Source organism: Labrus bergylta, chromosome 9 (genome assembly GCF_963930695.1).
Source record: "Labrus bergylta chromosome 9, fLabBer1.1, whole genome shotgun sequence".
Lineage (NCBI taxonomy): Eukaryota > Metazoa > Chordata > Actinopteri > Labriformes > Labridae > Labrus > Labrus bergylta.
Window position 1 is genome coordinate 21,935,496 of NC_089203.1, and position 18,957 is coordinate 21,954,452.

Sequence of the window (18,957 nt, forward strand, 5' to 3'; positions counted from 1 at the left end):
CCCCCTGGTGACGTGGAGGGAAGACACAAACATTGTAGAGTTAGCAGCTTTTTTCCAGGACAATTGGTCAAATTAGAGATTTATCTTTGAAAAAAAACAACAACACAATAACTGTCAACAAAGTTTAGCATATTTTAGAGAAATGAGGTGAGCCAGCAAGATAAGTATTTGTCTTTTATATACCTTTATTTGCTTTAATCTGTCTTTCTTCAAGAGAAACACAAATGCTTTTTTTTTTTAATTGATACGGAGCACATTCCTTGTTAGGCGTTCACTCTAAAAAAACAAACAAACAAACAAAACAACAACAACATGGGCGTTGTTGTATTTTTAGACTTTTATTTCTAAAGGAGTAACCGGATGTCGTGTTCATGATTTGATGACGCGTGTTTGACAGGTCGCTGACTGACAACAGGTGAACACGGAGTTAGTAACACGGGGCTCGCGAGGACACCACAGCTGGATGAGATACCCGAGGAGAGGACGGTGACAGAAAGGTAAATGTTTTATTTCATGTCTTTGTCATTCTGTTGTTTTAATTGTTCAAACACAAACGGAGCAGCCAGCACCCAATTAATCCCCCAACCGACCCTCAACCCAAATTAGGCTTTTTTTTTTTTTTTTGCCTCGCTTATTTTCTATCTACTGAAGGTAAAATCTTCTCATGTCCCCTATTTGATTGAAACAATGCTTTAAATCGTAAATAGAATACATGTATCGTCTCTTGAGTGGTTGCCGCCCCCTTTTCCTATCACCCACAATAAGACCTAAACAGGCTGCTGTTTATCTTGGTGACACGTTTTAACCACCAAATGTCTGAATTTAACCTGACACATATAAATATGACATTCAGAACTTGATTTGTGGAAGAAATGTACGAAAACCGCCATTCATTGTTTTTATTTTATATTAGATGGTGAAAATTAAATTCTTAAATAGCCTGTCATGCCCCCCTGTTGCTGGTGGAGCTTAATGTATTTGAATTGGAGTATGTCTAACTATATGTGCATTTTTGTAAAAATATTCCTCTGTGTGTTTCAGATTTGTGTTCAGAAATTCTATCCCATGATGGTAATATTTTATGGTCAACTTAACACAATTTATTTTGAGTTAAACTTGTATTTCTAGTTTCCAGATTTTTCTTTTAAAGGCACATTATGTCTGTAATTGTTTTTCATATATTTATTTTTGATCCTTATTAGAATAACCAAGGTGTCAACTTCTATTCATGGGGTCTACACATGCGAAAATCACAATAAAATCCACATAAATAACCCCCAAAAAATGCCAGGAAAAATACTATTCATTAAGCAACAATAGTAATAAAAGTAACACATTGAACATTATGTCATTATCATGCCCTTAGTGTGTTTATTTAATGTCATTTGAAGCTTCAGCTGTCTAATAACTCAGAATTATTTGTCTGATTTTAAGCGAATAGAGACAGGAAGGTCAAATTTAAACCCACATGAGGTAAACTTAGAGTTGTCGTGACCGAAGTAAAAACACAAAAGAAAAACCCCAATGTGTGTTGATGTGAACCATAATGTTGAGTCTGTCTGAATGTGTTTCCTGTTCTCCAGTGATTAGGAAGCCAAGGATACCGGGATGTTTCCTCCTCCCTCCTGCTTCCTCTGGTGTCCTGAGCCGACCGGCGCTGACAGAAGAAACATAACCCACACAGGTAATCATTATACAGTCTATTATCAGTGTTTCATTCTAATCATTCTGTGAAACAACCTGGTGGAGGTAGCTTCACCTTCTACATTCACGTTCATGCACGTCAACTATTAGGATGCTCATCTGAAGAACAAACATGTCGTTTATTTGTTTCTCCTCTGGAAGAACATGTTTTTTGCACTCAGGTTGCAGACAACTTGAAATCTGATGAATTATGTGTGTACTTTCTCAACTGAGGACGCAACAAATAATCCATATGTAGTCATCTATTGAATGTATTGCCAGATATTTTGATAACAATAAGCAGTTTCAGTAGTTCTGTAAAAAAACAACACTAGCATTTATGAGATTCGAGCTTCCTAAATGTAAGAATTTTGTGGTGCTATTTTATTTCTTTATGACGGTAAATTAAAATATCTTCAAGTTGTTGATAATAAACAACTTTTAGCGATGTCATAAGTGCTTTGGAAAACAACAATTTTCTCCCTTTTCTGACATTGTATAATTGTATGTTCTGGGTAACACTTACTTGCCTGTATGTTGTTTCCTGTAGTCATTAACATTTCTTTCAGGGCAGCATGGCAGATTCTGTGATTTTTCTAACGTGCTTGTTTTTGCCACTGACACATATTAAGAAATATATATATCTTTTTAGTGTTAGATCATTTTTTTAAACCCGAAGCATTGAAACAACTGTAATTATAGCTCGCAGAAGACGGGAGTCACTTGTTTACCTGTGGCTGGGATGGTGCGGTTGTTTGTGGTGTTTTGGATCTTAGCTAACCCTTTGAAACGACAAGTCACAAAACAACACAAACAAACTGATCCAGGCAGCAATATAGCAGCATGTTCTGTAAGGTCAAATATGCTGTTTTCATTACTGAGGTGTGGTTGCTTTGAGGAGGCTGTTTCTGGTTTCAAAGAACTCGCTACATTAACAAAAGCTTCATGTTTTGTAGGGACCCTTTCTGTATTGTTGTCAGAAACTTTGAATTATTTTCAGAGCCTGTGAAAGGCAATAAAAAACAACTTTTATTGGATGCACTTTGATTCTGAGGCAAAGGCCGAAGGATTAAGTTGCAGCTACAGATAGATGGATAGATTTACATGCACAAACAGGATCCTATGAACATGCAATAATCCTTTGCTCAGGGGCCCCTCGGCAGTGAATTTGCACCTCTTCAGTTACCAGACCAATTACCAGACTTTGTCCGCACCAGGACTTGAACCAGCGACCCTCTGGTTCCCAACCCAAGTCCCTGCAGACCGAGCCACTGCCGCCCCAGATAAATGTATAAATACTTCATTTATCCTGCGAGACATTCAGGTTTTACTCATGCAACATTACAACCCGTTTACTAAATGATTTACTGAAGCAGTACCAAAAACATGTTGTATTTATTTGTCTTTTAAAACCTAAAATATATAAACCACGGCCATGCTTGAAAATATTGATCGTCCCCTTAAGCTTAATGGAGCTGCTTCCTCGCCTCCTCCTCCTCCTCCTCCTCCTCACATAATTCACATTGCTGCCTTTGAAGTTCTTCATCCAGTGAATATCTCAGTGATACACTCCTCGCTGCCAGTTTCTTTCCCCAGTGCCAGATTACAAAACCTGCAACCTATTTAGAAAGCTCAGCGTATGTCAGAGTGTGAAACAGACCAAATGAGGCAACAAAACTTCACTGGCCCAATTCTAGGTCAGAGCAAAGAAAGCAAATTAAGGGCGTGAGTGTTTCTCCTTATCTGCTGTAAATCACAGTCATGCTCATTCATTGTGTGTAACGCTGCAGCGAGCCTGAGGATTCAACAGAGAGGGTGTCAAACACTGACTGAAATGATCATCACTGCTTTTCAGGTTTAGTGTTGTCATCTTTAATCAGCTGTTTGTCACTCAGCCTGCAGGAGAAACACCTTCACACGAGCTATTATCAACAGTTTTGACAACTTTCAGTTCAGCAGATGATGTCATTTTTACTGAACACACGACCACAGTCAAGCTGTGTCTTTATGTTTAACCGACATGTTCACTACAGCAGTCAGGAACTGGACCAACCCTGTGATTACAGTAAAGATGGTTCTACATTTAGCTCTCTTACTAAGACACCACTCATCACTCCTTCCACCTCTGACTCTGCTTTCATGGTACTCATAGCAGGACTCACATTCTGCCCCTGTCTAAAACTCTGATGTCTAACAAGCACATGACTGAATGTTCACTAATGTGCTACACCTACATGTTGTAAAACTGCAAAAATCTAACCATCCAAAATAAATATTGATTATGACAGAAAGTCCAGACGAAAAAGTGATGAGATCTTTGTTTTTGTAAGAAGTTTCTGAACTTTTTAAAAGCCTGAGTTATCCAGTTAAACATCAAAGTCAACAAAAGAAAGAGTTTAACTAAAGCGCTTCTGATCAGTCGTAATCTCTCCATCGAAGACTGTTTCCGTCCTGTTTGTCTGTCTGCGAGATATTCTGAGAAACTTGGTGGAAACAGAGAAGCATGAGTCATGGAAATGAGTGATGAGCATGTGTTAAAATGTTTCTACTGAACTTTACAGAGAGATGCATTGTGATGATTGGGAAATTTCATGTCACAGTTATTATAGCTAAAAAAAATGCTGTGTCATGATAACCAGGTTAAAACTTATATATCCTATTGGAATCCCTTTGCCGAATTAATCAAACTCATTTGATATCGTCAGTTTTTTTGTAAATATTTTTTTTTTCGTAAATTAAAAAATAAAAAAAATCATCATCTTGTGTGTAGGGGGCCGTGTCTCTTATTTAGACTGTAACACTGGGAAGGTTGCGGCTGTAACCGGGGGATACAAATCAAACTAGTTATATGAAGTTATATGCTGTTTTAGAAATGGGTGTTTTCCTCCTTATCACAGTAATGACGTGGGAAAATAACAGTGGTGGTCTTGACCGGTCTTGAATAGAAATCTGGAGTCCGCCCAGTCACAGACCGGTAAAAGTAAAAGACCGGTACCTTCAAAAATCTCAAGTACTAAAACACTAAAGCACACTACAGTTTATGTTAGTGACAGTATTTTCAAGTTACTCAAGAGAGGATTCTCCGGTTTATCCCAGTGATTGAAGTTTAATCCAATTATCTTATCTGGAGTTTGTTTTGGGCCCTAATTTCAATAAATTAACATTTTCATCATTTAAAACAAGATGAGATAGGAAGATAATGTGCACAACAATCAATAGTTATTAATATCGGGAATACAGTTAGAATATAAAATAACATTCCCTAATGTAAACTATTTAAACAAATCCTGATATGGAAACAAGATCAGAGTAATCCAGCGCACAAAAGGATTGTTCAGATTGACTTTAAAGTTCAATGCATTTAAAACATTGGAGCGATCAACGCTCTACTCAAGGGGAGAGTGAACCAGAGGAAACTACATCCTGTACTATATGACTTCACTTAGACACTATTGCTCAATTTTCCATCCTAACCCATGTATCAGTCTGGCTTCATTGTCAGAAGAAGCCTCAGAGGTTTGCACAGGCAGACGTTTTCTGAATTCTCCCCAGTAACAGAGCCCTTTACCTCGTGTGAAGGCAGAGGTTTTCCCCCAGAGGAAGAAGTGTGCGCTCATTGTGGCTGAAGAGATAAATGCCTGAAGTGTAGACTTATTATGTCTCCAACACACCTTGAGTTGTCGTCACGTGGACATAAGTCAGCTGATGAAAGAATGTCGTCCTGCAGCGTTCCTCCCTGTCATGCCTATCTAATGAAGCAGATTAGCAGCTGCCCTCCTGCCTCTCTCATTCCCGACTCAATCAAGGCTGTGATGAACTCACTCATTTTGGTAAAGGTTAATGACATCATCTAAGTTTCATGTTTACAGGGTGCACAGACACATGATAAGATGGAAATTTAAATGTGTGTGTTCTTGAGACCAGTTTTATTCAGAAAAAGTGGACAAATGTTTTTGTTGAATCAGCTTAAGGGGAGGAAAACCCTCCACTAGAAATTATCAAAATACCTGCTGTCTGAATCAATATTTTTTTTTATGCTCTGCCAGTAAAACATGTTCAGTTTTCAACATGTAGTCATCAGAGAAAAGTAGAGAAGACCAGTGCCTCCCTTCTTCAGAGATGAAGATCAAGTTATGATAGCATCCTGTCTCTGTTCTGTCAGGACTGAATCTCCACCCTGTTACTTTTTTGGGGGGGATTTAGTGCAGCATCTCCTTTCTGCACTGTGTCAAACTATGGATTTGCTGTGCTGTGTGAGGTGACAGATCGGTCCTGTGGTGTGGAACACATTCTTATGAAAGTGCTGAAGCTGAATGAAGCTGTCACTGAGAACCCAAGTACCTTTTTAGAAAGTGTTGTTTGAATGTGTTTTCTCGAATCCCATTATGTAGGAGAGGGACAACTTCCAATGTAAATATCAGCGTAGTTTTTTTACAAAAACGTTCTAACTAACCGAACTTCAGTCTTATCCCAAGTTAGGAAATCCTCAATAATAAATCTAACGCCTTTTCAGTGTCTTAAGGTTTATATTGGTGATCTGAAAAGAAGTCTAGTGTTAGTCAAAAGTGTTGGTTCATGAAGTGAAATTGAACAAATACAAGTATCAAAAATGTGCTTTTTTTTTAGGGGCGCTGATAGCCTAGCAGTCATGACGTGCGGCCCATGTTTGGAGTCAATAGCCTTCAGCGCAGCAGTCGTGGGTTCGAATCCGACCTCGGCCTGTACTGCATGTCATCCCCCGCTCTCTCCTCCCAACATTTCTCTCTTCAGCAGTTCTAACTTATCAAGGCATAATATACAGTATATATCTATTTAATATTTTTGAAAAATCTGCATCGTCATTGTGATCACAGACTTGAGTTCAATGCATAAAAAGAAATAAACTGTGTTTCCCAACAGTTGCCGGCAAAGCTGTGGGCTACATCCACACATCTGTGTTTTCGTAGCCCAAATACAGCCTCGTACAGATGTTAGCACAGCTGTTGACTCCCAGTGCTTGTAGCATCACATGTGAGATTCCTTCCTTTTTCACTTTGTTTTGACAGAGTGAAAGAGAAAATGAAGTGATCATCTTTTAGTTGGACTGCACACCTTTTTTTTTTTTAGATTTTTTTTTTTTTTCTGGTTGAACTCGATCTTGAATGTTTAGGAAAAGTTGAAAAGTTTTTCCCTGCCTGGACTTTCAAAATACAAAGTCTTCTCAACTAAAAATCTGAAGTCCTTTGAACCAGCCTGTCGCTGCTCAGCGAACATGCATCTTCCCCAACTATCTGCTTGATTGTTTGACGCTAACAACAACCATGAATCTTTTAATTCCGACTGAAAAAATCCAAAGGAGTGAGCTGTAAATCTCCTTTTTGTTTCCTTCCACCAGAAAATCCAGACAATCCCTTTGCAATCAGGAGAGGATGGGCTGTCACGCTGTGCTTTTGTTTCCTGTGAGAGGGAAACTTCAATCACTCCAACGCTGCGCCCTGACTGGTCAGCTTAGAGTTTCATGAACCCTCTATACCTGCCCTCTAATTGGTCCTTCATTCCACTGTGAAGACTTTTGCAGCCAATCGGTGTCTGTCTGGGTGAGTGCCGCTTCCTCTTCCCACCAGCTGCTGCAGTCAATCAGCTTATTCAGCAGCATGAGTGTGTTTGTGTGTGTGAAGCTGTGGTTGAGTGTGTGTGTGGCAGCCCTTTCCTCCCCCTCCCCTCGTTTTCCTTCACAAAACCACCGGCCCACCCTCCTTTCCACTCCCATCCCCCCCTTATTCCTCACACACTCATGCCCTGTGTTTCTCCCTCACACACTCAAACACACTCTTGCCACATGAGGCCCAGCAGTGTGTGTGAGTCACCAGAGAAAGTTACACTAGTGCGTTTATGTGTGTGTGTGTTTGCAGTGCTGCAGCGTCTCCTCTGCAGCAGATTTCTGCTTCAGTCGGGACAGAGCACAACAGGAAAGAGAGAGAGAGAGAGAGGAGAACGAGCTTCACACAGCTGAATCAGGGATTCTGCACAAGGTAATAACAGCTTGATGTCATGTAAATGTTTTGTATGATACTCTGTCACTTTTACACGCTGTGGTCAGGATTAGTGTTGAGTTTTCTTTGGTTTTGGTTCATAATCTGAGCAGCACTTGTCTCATGAGTCAGCAGCTCTGATACACTTGTTTTGGGATTTAAAGGAAGTGTTGTCATGTGTTTCATTTATGTGTGTTTTCATGCAATAATTAATATGACTTAATGATTTGCAAAGAGCATGTAGGTAGTGCTAATATGATGTCAAAGTGTTGGTACCTGTACTAAGCTGTTACTCTTATAAGTACCTTCCTTTAAGAGTTATAAACAAGTTTTTCTTGTTTTCTTGTTTTTTACAGTATTCAAACACAAACAGCATGTCAACAACTTTGCCTGACAAAAAAAACTCTAAAAAAACGCACTCAAATTTGAATTTAAATAAGGAACTATTTCCCCAAAATGATGCCACTTTAAATCCAGTTTTTGATAATTGTTGTCTACGCATTAAAAAAGAATTGAGGTTGGATGCCAGGCTCTTGTTGTAAATCTCAGTTATCCCCCACATTGGGTCAACTCACCATATGCTGCTTAAGCCCTAAACCCCCGTTTGTTGGAGGGAAAAGATAAATCTGTGAGGTAGGGTTACAGTCACAATTGCCTACTTTCAAAGTATTGTATTACAGTGCCTGGTGTCATGTTAGTGTCTGAGTGTGAAGTACTATGGTCTTTAAGAAATCACAGTTGTATTTATTGTTTAAAGTTAAAGCTCTGAGGGCTGCATATTGAACATCCATGTGTTTCAGCACTGATCAAGCAATGTGGAGTTCAGATATCAAAAACAGTCGTTACCAAACGTTTCTGTGAATTGTCTTGTCTTAGTATGGCTGCCTGCTTAAAATAATTATCTTCATTATGAGTCAACTTTGGATTATTTTCACAATTCATAACTTAGTCTTTAAAATGTCATAAGCTTGTTTAAGTTGTTTGACAATTTCCTGATCAGAATAAGGCCCGACGATTCACATTATGTCCGAAAACTCTCCTTTGAAAATGACCATGAACTCAAAATATGGAATCAGCAGCTGTTTGACCAAAATGATTTATTCATTGTCAGTGTGTTTGGCAATTCATATTAAGTCTAATGTCTTATTTAAGAGTGTTTTAAGACTTTTTTTGTACAGTAATAGTTTTTCTTTTCTGTGGGAGGAATCAGTGAAAGGTTTTCAGAACAATCATTTTGATGATCTTTGGACATCAACAGTTGTTTTTGCACTTTTTCGGCAGCAACAACAAATGTGAACTGTGAACTCACATTTTCTCTCATGTTTGACAATGAAAACAAGACAGAGTTTGTTCAACAGGTGACTTCCTCTGTCCAATAAAAAACACTCTGGATCAGTAGTTAGGTGTGCTAGATTGCAGCAATTAAATTAAACTTCAGCTGAAGACAGCGGTTCATGCCACATTATTTACCGATGTGCTGATGTCTGTCAACAGGGCCGATATCGGCGGATACCGATGTTGAGCCGATGCATCGGTGCATTCCTGGTATCACGCTTTTAGAGCTACATATTCAATCTCTAGTCCTTTAGTAGTAACTGAAATCTGATGAGGGGTGTTAATCGTTTGATATCTTTATTTACAACAATAAAAAAGGTAAATGATTAAATAAGAAAATATGACAAGGAAACCTAAACAAAAATGCCGACCGCCATGTTCAACACAAAACATAAAGTAATGTTCGAAAAGGAGCAGGAAAAAGTTTAAAGTATTTATTTCTACCCTTCATCAATTTTAAGTAACTTTAACACTAACATCCATCCAGTGTCATCCAGAGCTTTTTTTTCTGATGCTGTCATGAGCATCTCCTCTCAAAGAAGTTCTAATTGAATCACTCGGTCAGAAATGAAACTGCCATTAGAGTTAGCGCTTTAAAGCCACAGATGGCTGAATCATGTACTGTACAGGCTAATTGTCACAACACTGTTGCTGACTGTGTTCGTCTGGCAGCCTCCCGGTGAGCCGACATGAGGTGTTCCAGCTCAGAGAATCCATGACAATACCCCCACCCCCCCTTCCACATGTTGGTGTGAAGTAAACAATATAAACAAAGCCTCGTCATCTGTCGCTCTGCTGCTGACTGCTGGATTAGTCATCTCTTTATGAGTCCCCTTCACTTCCTAAGGATTCAGGAATGTTACATTATCTGCAGAGAAATTCAAGGAATGTTCCTGTGGATGAAATGATTGGCACCAGATGTTCAGAGAAACGTATCTTCAACTTTCTGCACTTCTTCAATCTGTAAATAAACAAGCTCCTACATTTAGTTTGACTCAGTCTTATGTGTGTTATGTGTCACTTTGACATCTCTCTTTCACTGTTTGGACAACACGGCGGTGCTTATACAGGAGGAGGAGGACCTAAACATGTTACCAGGTGGACTCCTAGGATGTGTTGGTTAGAGAGACGCTGGAAAAACATCATAGTTGACAAACAATGAAGGTGCTTTAGTTTGAAAGGTTCTCCCAGTCAAAAATTATTTGACAGAACAAGAGATGATTGTACATAAAAAACCCTTCAAAATGTATTCAGAATATAAAAACACAATTGGTCAAGTATGTTTACAACTTTTCCCTTCACCTAAACTAAGGAGTAGTTCTAACTCGACTTTTTAAAGCATTGCTACTGATCTCTTGTTAGGTAAAGCTGCTCATTCAAGCTGAAACGGCTCCACAATGAAATGACTGAGATGTTAAATGTCTGAACTTGACCTAGTATTTTTAATTAGGGCCCGAGCACTCAAGGGTTTGAGGACCCTATTGGAATGCGCACCATGCAGCTGTTGCCCTTCACACTGATAATCAGACAATCGAAAGCCCTTTTCAGAGTGCGCTGTAAACGAAGCTCCTCCGACATCACGCCTTTGTACCTTCATATCTTTTAGGCAACGGCGTAATATTGGTTTCCCAGACTGTGAATTCACACTGCTTTATGGCGTTGGAAAAGCATGATATGTAGATAAATGCGGGAGCTTCACATCCCTCGGACATGCATACACACACACACACACACACACACACAGCGCTGTACTTCCCTTGCTGGCTGCGCTGATCCCTTCTCACCCCTGTAACGTCGTCTACCTCTCTGATAGCCGTACAGAGGTGGGATCACTTTGTTTTCCCATGACATTCATATTGAAGGCGAGAAGTCGCAGGGGCGTACATATCATACTTTGACTGGACAGTTGGAACAGGGCTAATAAAAGCAGATCTTATCCAGATGAGTATGCTATGCACTCTGAGGTTGAAATTAGAAATCATGGCGTTATCTCTCTTTTTAATCTTAACTCTATGCACTAAATGATTTCAAATTTCAATTACAGCTTTTATCATTTTGAATAGAGGCCTAACAGTGAGTTTGAAATTGTTGAACAACTTTGTTCTAAGCTGTGTCTTTCTCCGACAGTGATCTCCAACATGGAGGTGCCCAGGAGGCCTCAGCCCTCCTCCTTCACACTGGCTCTCCCTAAACCAGCTCTCTCTTCCATTGGCGCTGCAGAGAAAGTCACCAAGAAGGAGCTAATGACCGAACTCCAGGAGAAGATGGACCGAAGTACAGAGAAAGATCAGTTTGGAGAAGAGACATTGAGTTCAGAGGAGGAGTCGAATGTGTCAGTGTTTGTGGAGGCACCAGCTGACAGCTCAGAACTTACAGATACAAACACTTTCACTGCTGGATCTAAACTTTCCGCACAGGATAGCTTTTCAGAGGAGAGCTCCATATCGGAGGAGAGGCTGGCTGAGGAGGCCAGAAAGAAATCTGAAGAGGATGAAAAAGCAGCTAAAGAGAGAGCAGCTCAGAGGCAGCTGCTGGCTATAGAGGAGCTGGTGATGTCTGAGAGGAATTACCTTCGACTGCTGCAAGTCAGCACTGTGACCATCAGGAGCAACCTGCAGCAACTACAGGTAAGACAGATGTGTTTGTAGCATTAATCATGGATGGAAACAGATGATTCATTTCCATATGAATTGTTTGCAACCTGTCAAAAAATAATGAAAATGTTAATAGAGTCTTATGAGACTATTGTGGAGGTCTTAGCATTTTTTCTTTACATAGACAGAAGTCAAAATCTTAGAAAAAAAACATTAAAATGTACAACCAAAACTCATAAACAAAGGAAGTACAATACAGATTCAGGTTATAAAGTCTCTGAAAAAACGAATAACTGAAAAACCGAGTTTGAATAAGTCTCAGATCTCCCCACAACATGCCTGTGAAGTTTCTTGTTCTAAATCCACTCTGATCCTGTATTTGATCATGCCTATAAACCCCTCTATTTCAGCCCTGCTCAGAACAGGCTGTTTCTGTGTCTGTATCTTTAAATATGTAAATGAGCTGTGTCTGACCACGCCCCCTCTCTGGAACGGCTTGGGCAGCTCAGGCTTTTTCGCTCCATGCCCTATTGTTTACGGTGAGAAGGCAGACTCAGAGGGCAGAACAAACACCTAGCTGTGGGAGTGCCACCCACCTGGGGGAGGGGTTACTGCCCTTTGTGATGTCATGAAGGGAAAATCTCCAAACAGCCTGTTTGAGCACACATTTTCTGAAAAGTGGAGCAGGTAAAAGACAGAGAGGATGGACTTTTCTCATAACTGGGGGGTTTGCAGACAGACTAGGGACACATATAAGTGTATTTTTGCATTATGTGACCTTTTATCTACCATTTATTATTGTTGAAGAAATTACCAAGACTTGACTCCATTCATTAAAACTCAGTTGACTCAGATGGCTTACGTTGATGAAAGTTTATACATAAGATGAATACTCAAGGAGACATGATTCAACATCACACTTCCGTACTCGTGTCTTGCTCAATCACATCTGCGGAACTTTTCGAAAGGCATCGCATGTAATCTAAAAGACATCATTATTATCAGGGTTGTGTCACATTGACCCACCTAGACTAATCTGTGACGTCAATAACACTGGAGCAGACAATAAGTCTACCAAACATCCTTGCAGATATCAGGAAGAACAGTTGACACTCTCTAAGCTGTACTTGGTGTTATCATAACATCTGAACTCCGTCAGGTCTGACTGACATTAGAGAACAGTGAATAAACCTAATGACGTCTGTACATTATAATCTAAATAACTACAGAAATTCCACCACAATTATAAACAGATTTTTAAAGCCATTGTTTGGGCATTACAGTGAGCAAAAACCTCTAAATGTGTTTGTTGAAGATTCATTTTTAACTTTGGCATCACATATTTGTCATGAATTCCAACAAGGCTCTCATACTTCCATACATGCAAATGCCCTGGGAGGAGCTCATTTGTCAAACCTGAGTAAAAAGTTCTTTATCTCCCATAAAGATGCTCTCCCTATCTCATCTACCTCCATGTGACCCCAACTTAGGGTATTTTGTTCCTTTTCTTCTGCTTGCAGATGATGAAGAGATATTGTATAGAACTTATATAGAACTTATATTAACAATCATCAGCAAAGCTTTAACATAGATTAAATTGCTGCTTATTATTTTAAAAGCTGTCCATCATTTTTTTTAGCCATGATTGAGTTCTGTGTTTAGATTTTATTTTTTTTAGATATAAAGTTTGATAAGTATTAAATAAATCTAATGCATTCATGCGCTGCAGCCTCCAGAGGAGCCGTTCTGAAGATGTAGTCCACAGCTTGATTGTTGTTAGCTTTTCATTACATCTGATTCATTGCTTATTACTGCTGAATAATCCTTCATTATGCAGTAATGAAAAGAGGCCCCGTAAAACATAATAGAATCAGTCTTCATGGGCTGATAGGATGAGCATGGAAATGATAACACACACCAAGGGAACTGTAGATGAAGAGCAATGAAATGAAAATGGGAATAATGAATGGAAGGGATAACTATGAGCTGCTATTACCTGCTGAGAGGAGGACATTAAATAGGGAATAGAAGAATGGTTGATGAAGGAGATATTAGGGGAAAGATTCATCTAGGTTATGTGGCATTTGTCCAAGGTGAGAATTAAAATAAAATGAAAGATGGAGGTAAAAAGTGTGCAAAAATATGGACTATGAATGTGAGAGAGGAAGTGAGCACAGCAGGAGAAGAGCTGAGTGAAGCTGTGGAGAGACAGACAGAGGGCTGGGGTCGAGAAATAGAATAAATATTTGGCTGAATGGGGCTATTGTGGTGCAAGAAAAGTTCCTGGATTGTTTTCCATGTTAATGTGCCGATTGTTCAGTCTTCCAGCACGGCCCACTGTTGTCTCATTGGAACAGAATGGAGCCAAACAAAACGGCTCTTTATCAGCTGTGCAGGAGAATTTTTCATGTCAGGGAGCAGACACGTTTGGGTATAGTGCACAAGGGAGACATTGCATTTTCAATGTGAATAAATCTGAATTTTTAACACAAAGCAGGACATGATGCCATTGCTTATTATGATCTATGTCAATAATAAAGTTCTGATGAAGATGAAACAATATATTAATTGTGCTAGTAAGAAAAAACTGAAACAACTTTTTGATTTTATTCAAGCCATCAAAATATGTCAACGTGCTCTGGGATCATTTGCACTTATCACTATTTTTAATATCTATTTTATGTTTATTTTGCGCTTCGCATTTAAGCACAACCGAACAATAACTTTTAATATTATTGAAATCGTAATATAGCCGGTTCAATTTAGCATGCCAGGAGCAGCAGTTTGTATGATTTGTTTTTTTAACCACACATTGTTAATGAAACTTCGGAGAAACCCCAGCCAAGAGATCATGTTCTCTGAACATTATGAAAAGTCCTGGTGTTGCACAGACCACAGCAAAAACAAAAATCACATTAAGACTATTTCAAATATTTTTTCAATGAAGATAAAATGCCAAAATTGCAAAATCTGTCACAATTATTGCAGAAGGACTGCATTGTACCATGATTAAAAATATCTAATTTTGGCACGTTTCATCGACATTTATTGCTGATAAATAAAGTCAAAGCAGAAAAATGTGTGGATTATATTTGGGCGTACAGTATAATTAATGTTTCACTGGATGGAAAGAGAGTTATGTATAGGCAACAAAAAGCATTTGAGATAAAAATGTGGAACGATATAAGAAAAGTTCCTGCGGTAGGTTGGAACAAAACAGCTTTTAGACACGGGCAGAGCCAGAGGGAGAAAAAGAACCAGGAATCCAACCAGGTTAGAGTCAATGGACCGGAAGAATTGTGGATGAACACAAGAATGATATTAGATAAAGACGAAAATATGTTAAATACTTTTAAAAAGTGAAAGGGCCATTGATTGTGCATTATATTTGTAAAAAATGTATAACAATGATTTAAAAGAAACAGGTTGACACTGGATCCCAGAACAGCTGCTGTTATCGCAGGTAGTAGAGAAGAAGAATGATTGTGTATGTGTGTCTAGCTTGGACAGATATTTAAGTAGTCTTCTATCTAATACACAGTGTAATTCTGTGTGTACTGTACGTCAAGTTAAATCCTGTATTTTTTCTCACTACAGCCTCCTCTTACCAACTTGGACAGCATGTTTCAGTACATAGAGGATGTGATCAACGTGTCGAGTCGTCTCCTCAGCCTGTTGGACCAGAAGCAGATCCAACCAGGAGACCCTCTCTACCTGGAGACTCTCTGTAAGGGTTCAAACTATAACATAAGAGGCATGCAGTGCACCCCCATGTACAGAGGCTGTTGTCCTCTGGCAGTGGCTGGCGTGGGTTTGAATTCGAACTAGGCCCTTTGCTTGTCATCCCCCACTGTCTCCTCCAAAGACTTCCTCTCTCTCTTCAGCTGTTCTATTTAATACAGGCAAAAAAGGCCCCAAAAACAACTTAAAAGTCAGTGACTGACATTGTCTTAGTTACCTGGCAATATGAGCTAAATTAGCTAAGAAGAAGTGAAGCTGCTGCCGGTTTCACAACTGCTTCCCCCTGTAGATCAGTTTTCTTGATTATACTTGTTGACAGGAAACCAACAAAAAAAAAAAAAATCTTCACACATCTTGCCGACAGATGATGTCAAACATACTATCTCACACTGACAGTCTCCGCTATCGGTGGTGGCTGGAGTTTGTAATGGGTGCAGCTTCCGCTTAATGCAAACACATTAGTGTTTATTGTGAAGGATGTGTGCCTGGAAATGTCGGCTGAGTATTTTTCTGTATTGACACATGGTTAAAACAACATTCAAGAGTTAACAGCTGAAGATATTTGACTCTTTCTGGACTAAAAGTTGCTTCCTGTATTTTTACTTCACTTCCTTTATTATGGAAATTAGACCCATGTGGGACGCTTCTCTGTACACTTTAAACAGTTTATTGCTACTAAATCAGTGGATTGTGCCAAATTAAAGGAGGGTACACCTAATCTGAACTGCCATGAATTTAAGGCATCTGTAGGCATTTTAAAGTTAGTACATCTTACATTGCTTGAAGCCCTTATTTAAAAGGAATGTCATTACACTTCAGATTGTGTGTTTTGCTCTAAGCATGATTTGACTTTCCTGACAGGTGAGTCGTTCCTCAGCCTGTCTTCAGATATTGAAGCAGCTTACAGGGAGTACCTGGCAAACTACAACAACGTCACAGTGACGGAGAACAGCTACAAACAGAAGGAGGCGCTCTGGAACGACATTGTCAGAATCATCAAGACCTCAGCGTAGGTTTTTGTTGTTACATTTTCTGTTTTTTGATACTGGGACAGAAGGATTAACAATAGACATAACCTGTGATGGTTGTTGATTTTCATTGTTCTTAAGTCATGACTGTTGATACTTGCTGTTTATCTCCAGGCCTGAAGTAAACGCCACCTCTCTGAGTTTCTTCTTGGTGATGCCGGTGCAGCGGATCGCTCGTTACCCACTCCTCCTGCAGACCATCCTGAAACACTCCGAGAAAAGTCACCCAGCATATGCCCTTTTGGAGCAGACCGCTCACACCTCCATTGCCCTGAACTGTCGCATCAATGAGTACAAACGCTTCAGAGAAGTTGGTGAGGCAGGAAATCAACTATTTACCTACTGTATGTGCTGACAACAGAATATGTGATGTTATTCCTTTGACCTGGTGAGATCTTTTTAAATTGAACAAGAGAAGCAAGGCACTGTTATTCAAAGTGTCTACTGTATGAAAAGAATGCCTACTAAGGAAGACCTTATTTTGGCCTTTTTGTCATGAAACAGCCATAGCATTACTCTTTAGAGAGTAGAAGGCTGATATGCGACTACAGCCCTATTCAGACTGCCGTTTCAAGGTGTGATATTTACGCCCCTGTGACATTATCACGCACTGACGTTATCCCCCTCTCTGTGCCGGAGTTAGTAATAGAGGTGTTACAGGGGCGGAGCCAGCGGGGGAGAGCAGTGCTGTGTGTGTGTGTGTGTGTGTGTGTGTGTGTGTGTGTGTGTGTGTGTGTGTGTGTGTGTGTGGATGTCTGAGTGTGTGTGTGTATGTGGAGCTCCCACTGTGCCTTGGCTCTCTCGTGCTTCCACAACGCCGTCGAGCAATGTCAAATTCACAGACTGGGACACCAATATTACGCCGTTGCGGAAACAATATTAGTCTCTAAGCGTGTGATTACGACAAAACTTCATATCGGCACTGTTGCTGAATCGCGATATGAAAACGTCTTATAAAGCTATGTATGTAAAATGGAAGGTCTAGAACTGTACACCAGATTAACTATCCATCGTTCTCCCATTGTCCCATTGTAGCTGACAAATACAAGAAAACAGAAACTCTGACAATAAAGGACAAGATCAACCGTCTCAACACTCACAGCATCGCCAAGAAGACGGCGAGGATCAGCCAGCACTTCAAACACGAGACTGGAATAGCACCTAAGGTAAGGGTTAAAAAAAAATCCTTTCCTTCAGAAGTGTGCATGAGCCAACACAAGATCCCTTCTCCATGAAGCAGGACATTGAAAAGAAATCCTAACTAATTTGAATCAAAAAGGTAACTTGTTAGTCGTCTTTAAGGATGGTTTGAGGTGACTCTACAAGGCTCCTGAAACCTTTTTGAGTACCCACTCAAACTACAATTCTGTAGTTAATGATTAATCAGACAAGTGGACAACCTGCAGAGAAAATGGGACCTTTTATTGACTCTGCTGTTTGCGCTGACCTGCTTCACTGCGCTTTGCCAGGTCACACCTTTCAGTCTGATAAGGTTTTTATGATCTGACCAAAGGGTTGCTCCAAAAGTTAAAGGAGCAATATGCAAGATATATTTACTGAATTAAATCATAAAGTGACCTTACTACATGATCAGACATTAAGGAAACATGCTATGTTGAAGTGCTGACTTCTCTGAAAACAACGCAGCAGCCAGTTTGTCCTCCTCTTAAGTTTTGATTCCGGTCCGGAAGGGTCTGTTTTGTTTTGACCGGAGAAGGTAGGCGGTTTTAAGGCACCCCCACACAGCTGTGTCGGACGCCACTCCGTTTGCTAGGCAACCCACGTGTGCATTGACGCGAAAGAGAAGGGGAACTGAGGGAGACAACTCTCTCCAATGTTTTGAATTGGACAGCAATACCAATGTTAAAAGCTATAAGAGTTAAATATTGCTCCTTAAAAATAAATGTTCTCATTCCTGTAACTTGTTTTCCAGCAAATGAAGATATACCACTTGGAACATTACAAATAATTGTTTCAAGCTGATCATTTGCAGGCAAAAAAAATTCAAGCAATAAGCTCAAAGCCTCTGAGAGATATTATACTTTAAGAGCTGAATAAATGAATAGCTATGGAGTGGGAAATGATTTTAAGTGCAGATCAGAACTCCGCAGGCCTTTTGAAAATCCTGTTTAATCATCAATTAACAGATCTATTTGTGTCTGCCTGTGTGTTGTTTGATAGCTGGTTGATGAGGAGTTTGACGCATTGGAAGGTTTCTTTTACGTTCTGGAGCATGGCATCCTGGAGCTCCTGGAGAACGTGGAGATGTACCTGCACCACCTGCAGGTAGGCCGTGCTTGTTTGAACATTCTACTTACCGATGTTAAAATATTCTCTCTTTATGGCCATTGTTTATGGCTTAAATTAAGTTGACAAATAACATGAGCCTCAACATGACGAGATGATTCTATAGTGCTAGGTAAAAAACTTTTCAGGATATGTGTTGATATGGATACAGGAGGGACACACTCCTATTGGTCAACACATTTCTGAAGGTTAGAGCGTCATGTGTGCAATTTCTGGTTTGAATAAAGTCCTGGACAGTTTTGTGAAGGTCATGATAAA

At 39.8% G+C, this 18,957-nt stretch overlaps 1 protein-coding gene across 2 annotated transcripts in view; it reads left to right on the forward strand.

The window, feature by feature from the left end:
- Positions 1-384: 384 nt before the first annotated feature.
- The window catches only part of arhgef37 (Rho guanine nucleotide exchange factor (GEF) 37), a 31,550-nt gene continuing 12,977 nt past the window's right edge, over positions 385-18,957 (forward strand). The window contains exons 1-11 of one of the 2 annotated variants that reach the window (XM_020637509.3): positions 395-497; positions 1,042-1,071; positions 1,584-1,684; positions 7,058-7,259; positions 7,575-7,694; positions 11,157-11,656; positions 15,221-15,350; positions 16,226-16,373; positions 16,507-16,706; positions 17,428-17,558; positions 18,574-18,678. In XM_020637509.3, coding sequence (XP_020493165.1) covers positions 11,168-11,656; positions 15,221-15,350; positions 16,226-16,373; positions 16,507-16,706; positions 17,428-17,558; positions 18,574-18,678 — 1,203 coding nt within the window. In that variant the 5' untranslated portion in view covers positions 395-497; positions 1,042-1,071; positions 1,584-1,684; ... (1 more) ...; positions 7,575-7,694; positions 11,157-11,167. Of the gene's footprint in view, positions 498-1,041; positions 1,072-1,583; positions 1,685-7,057; positions 7,260-7,574; positions 7,695-11,156; positions 11,657-15,220; positions 15,351-16,225; positions 16,374-16,506; positions 16,707-17,427; positions 17,559-18,573; positions 18,679-18,957 lie in introns of both variants that reach the window. The other variant, XM_020637510.3, reaches the window with a different exon arrangement.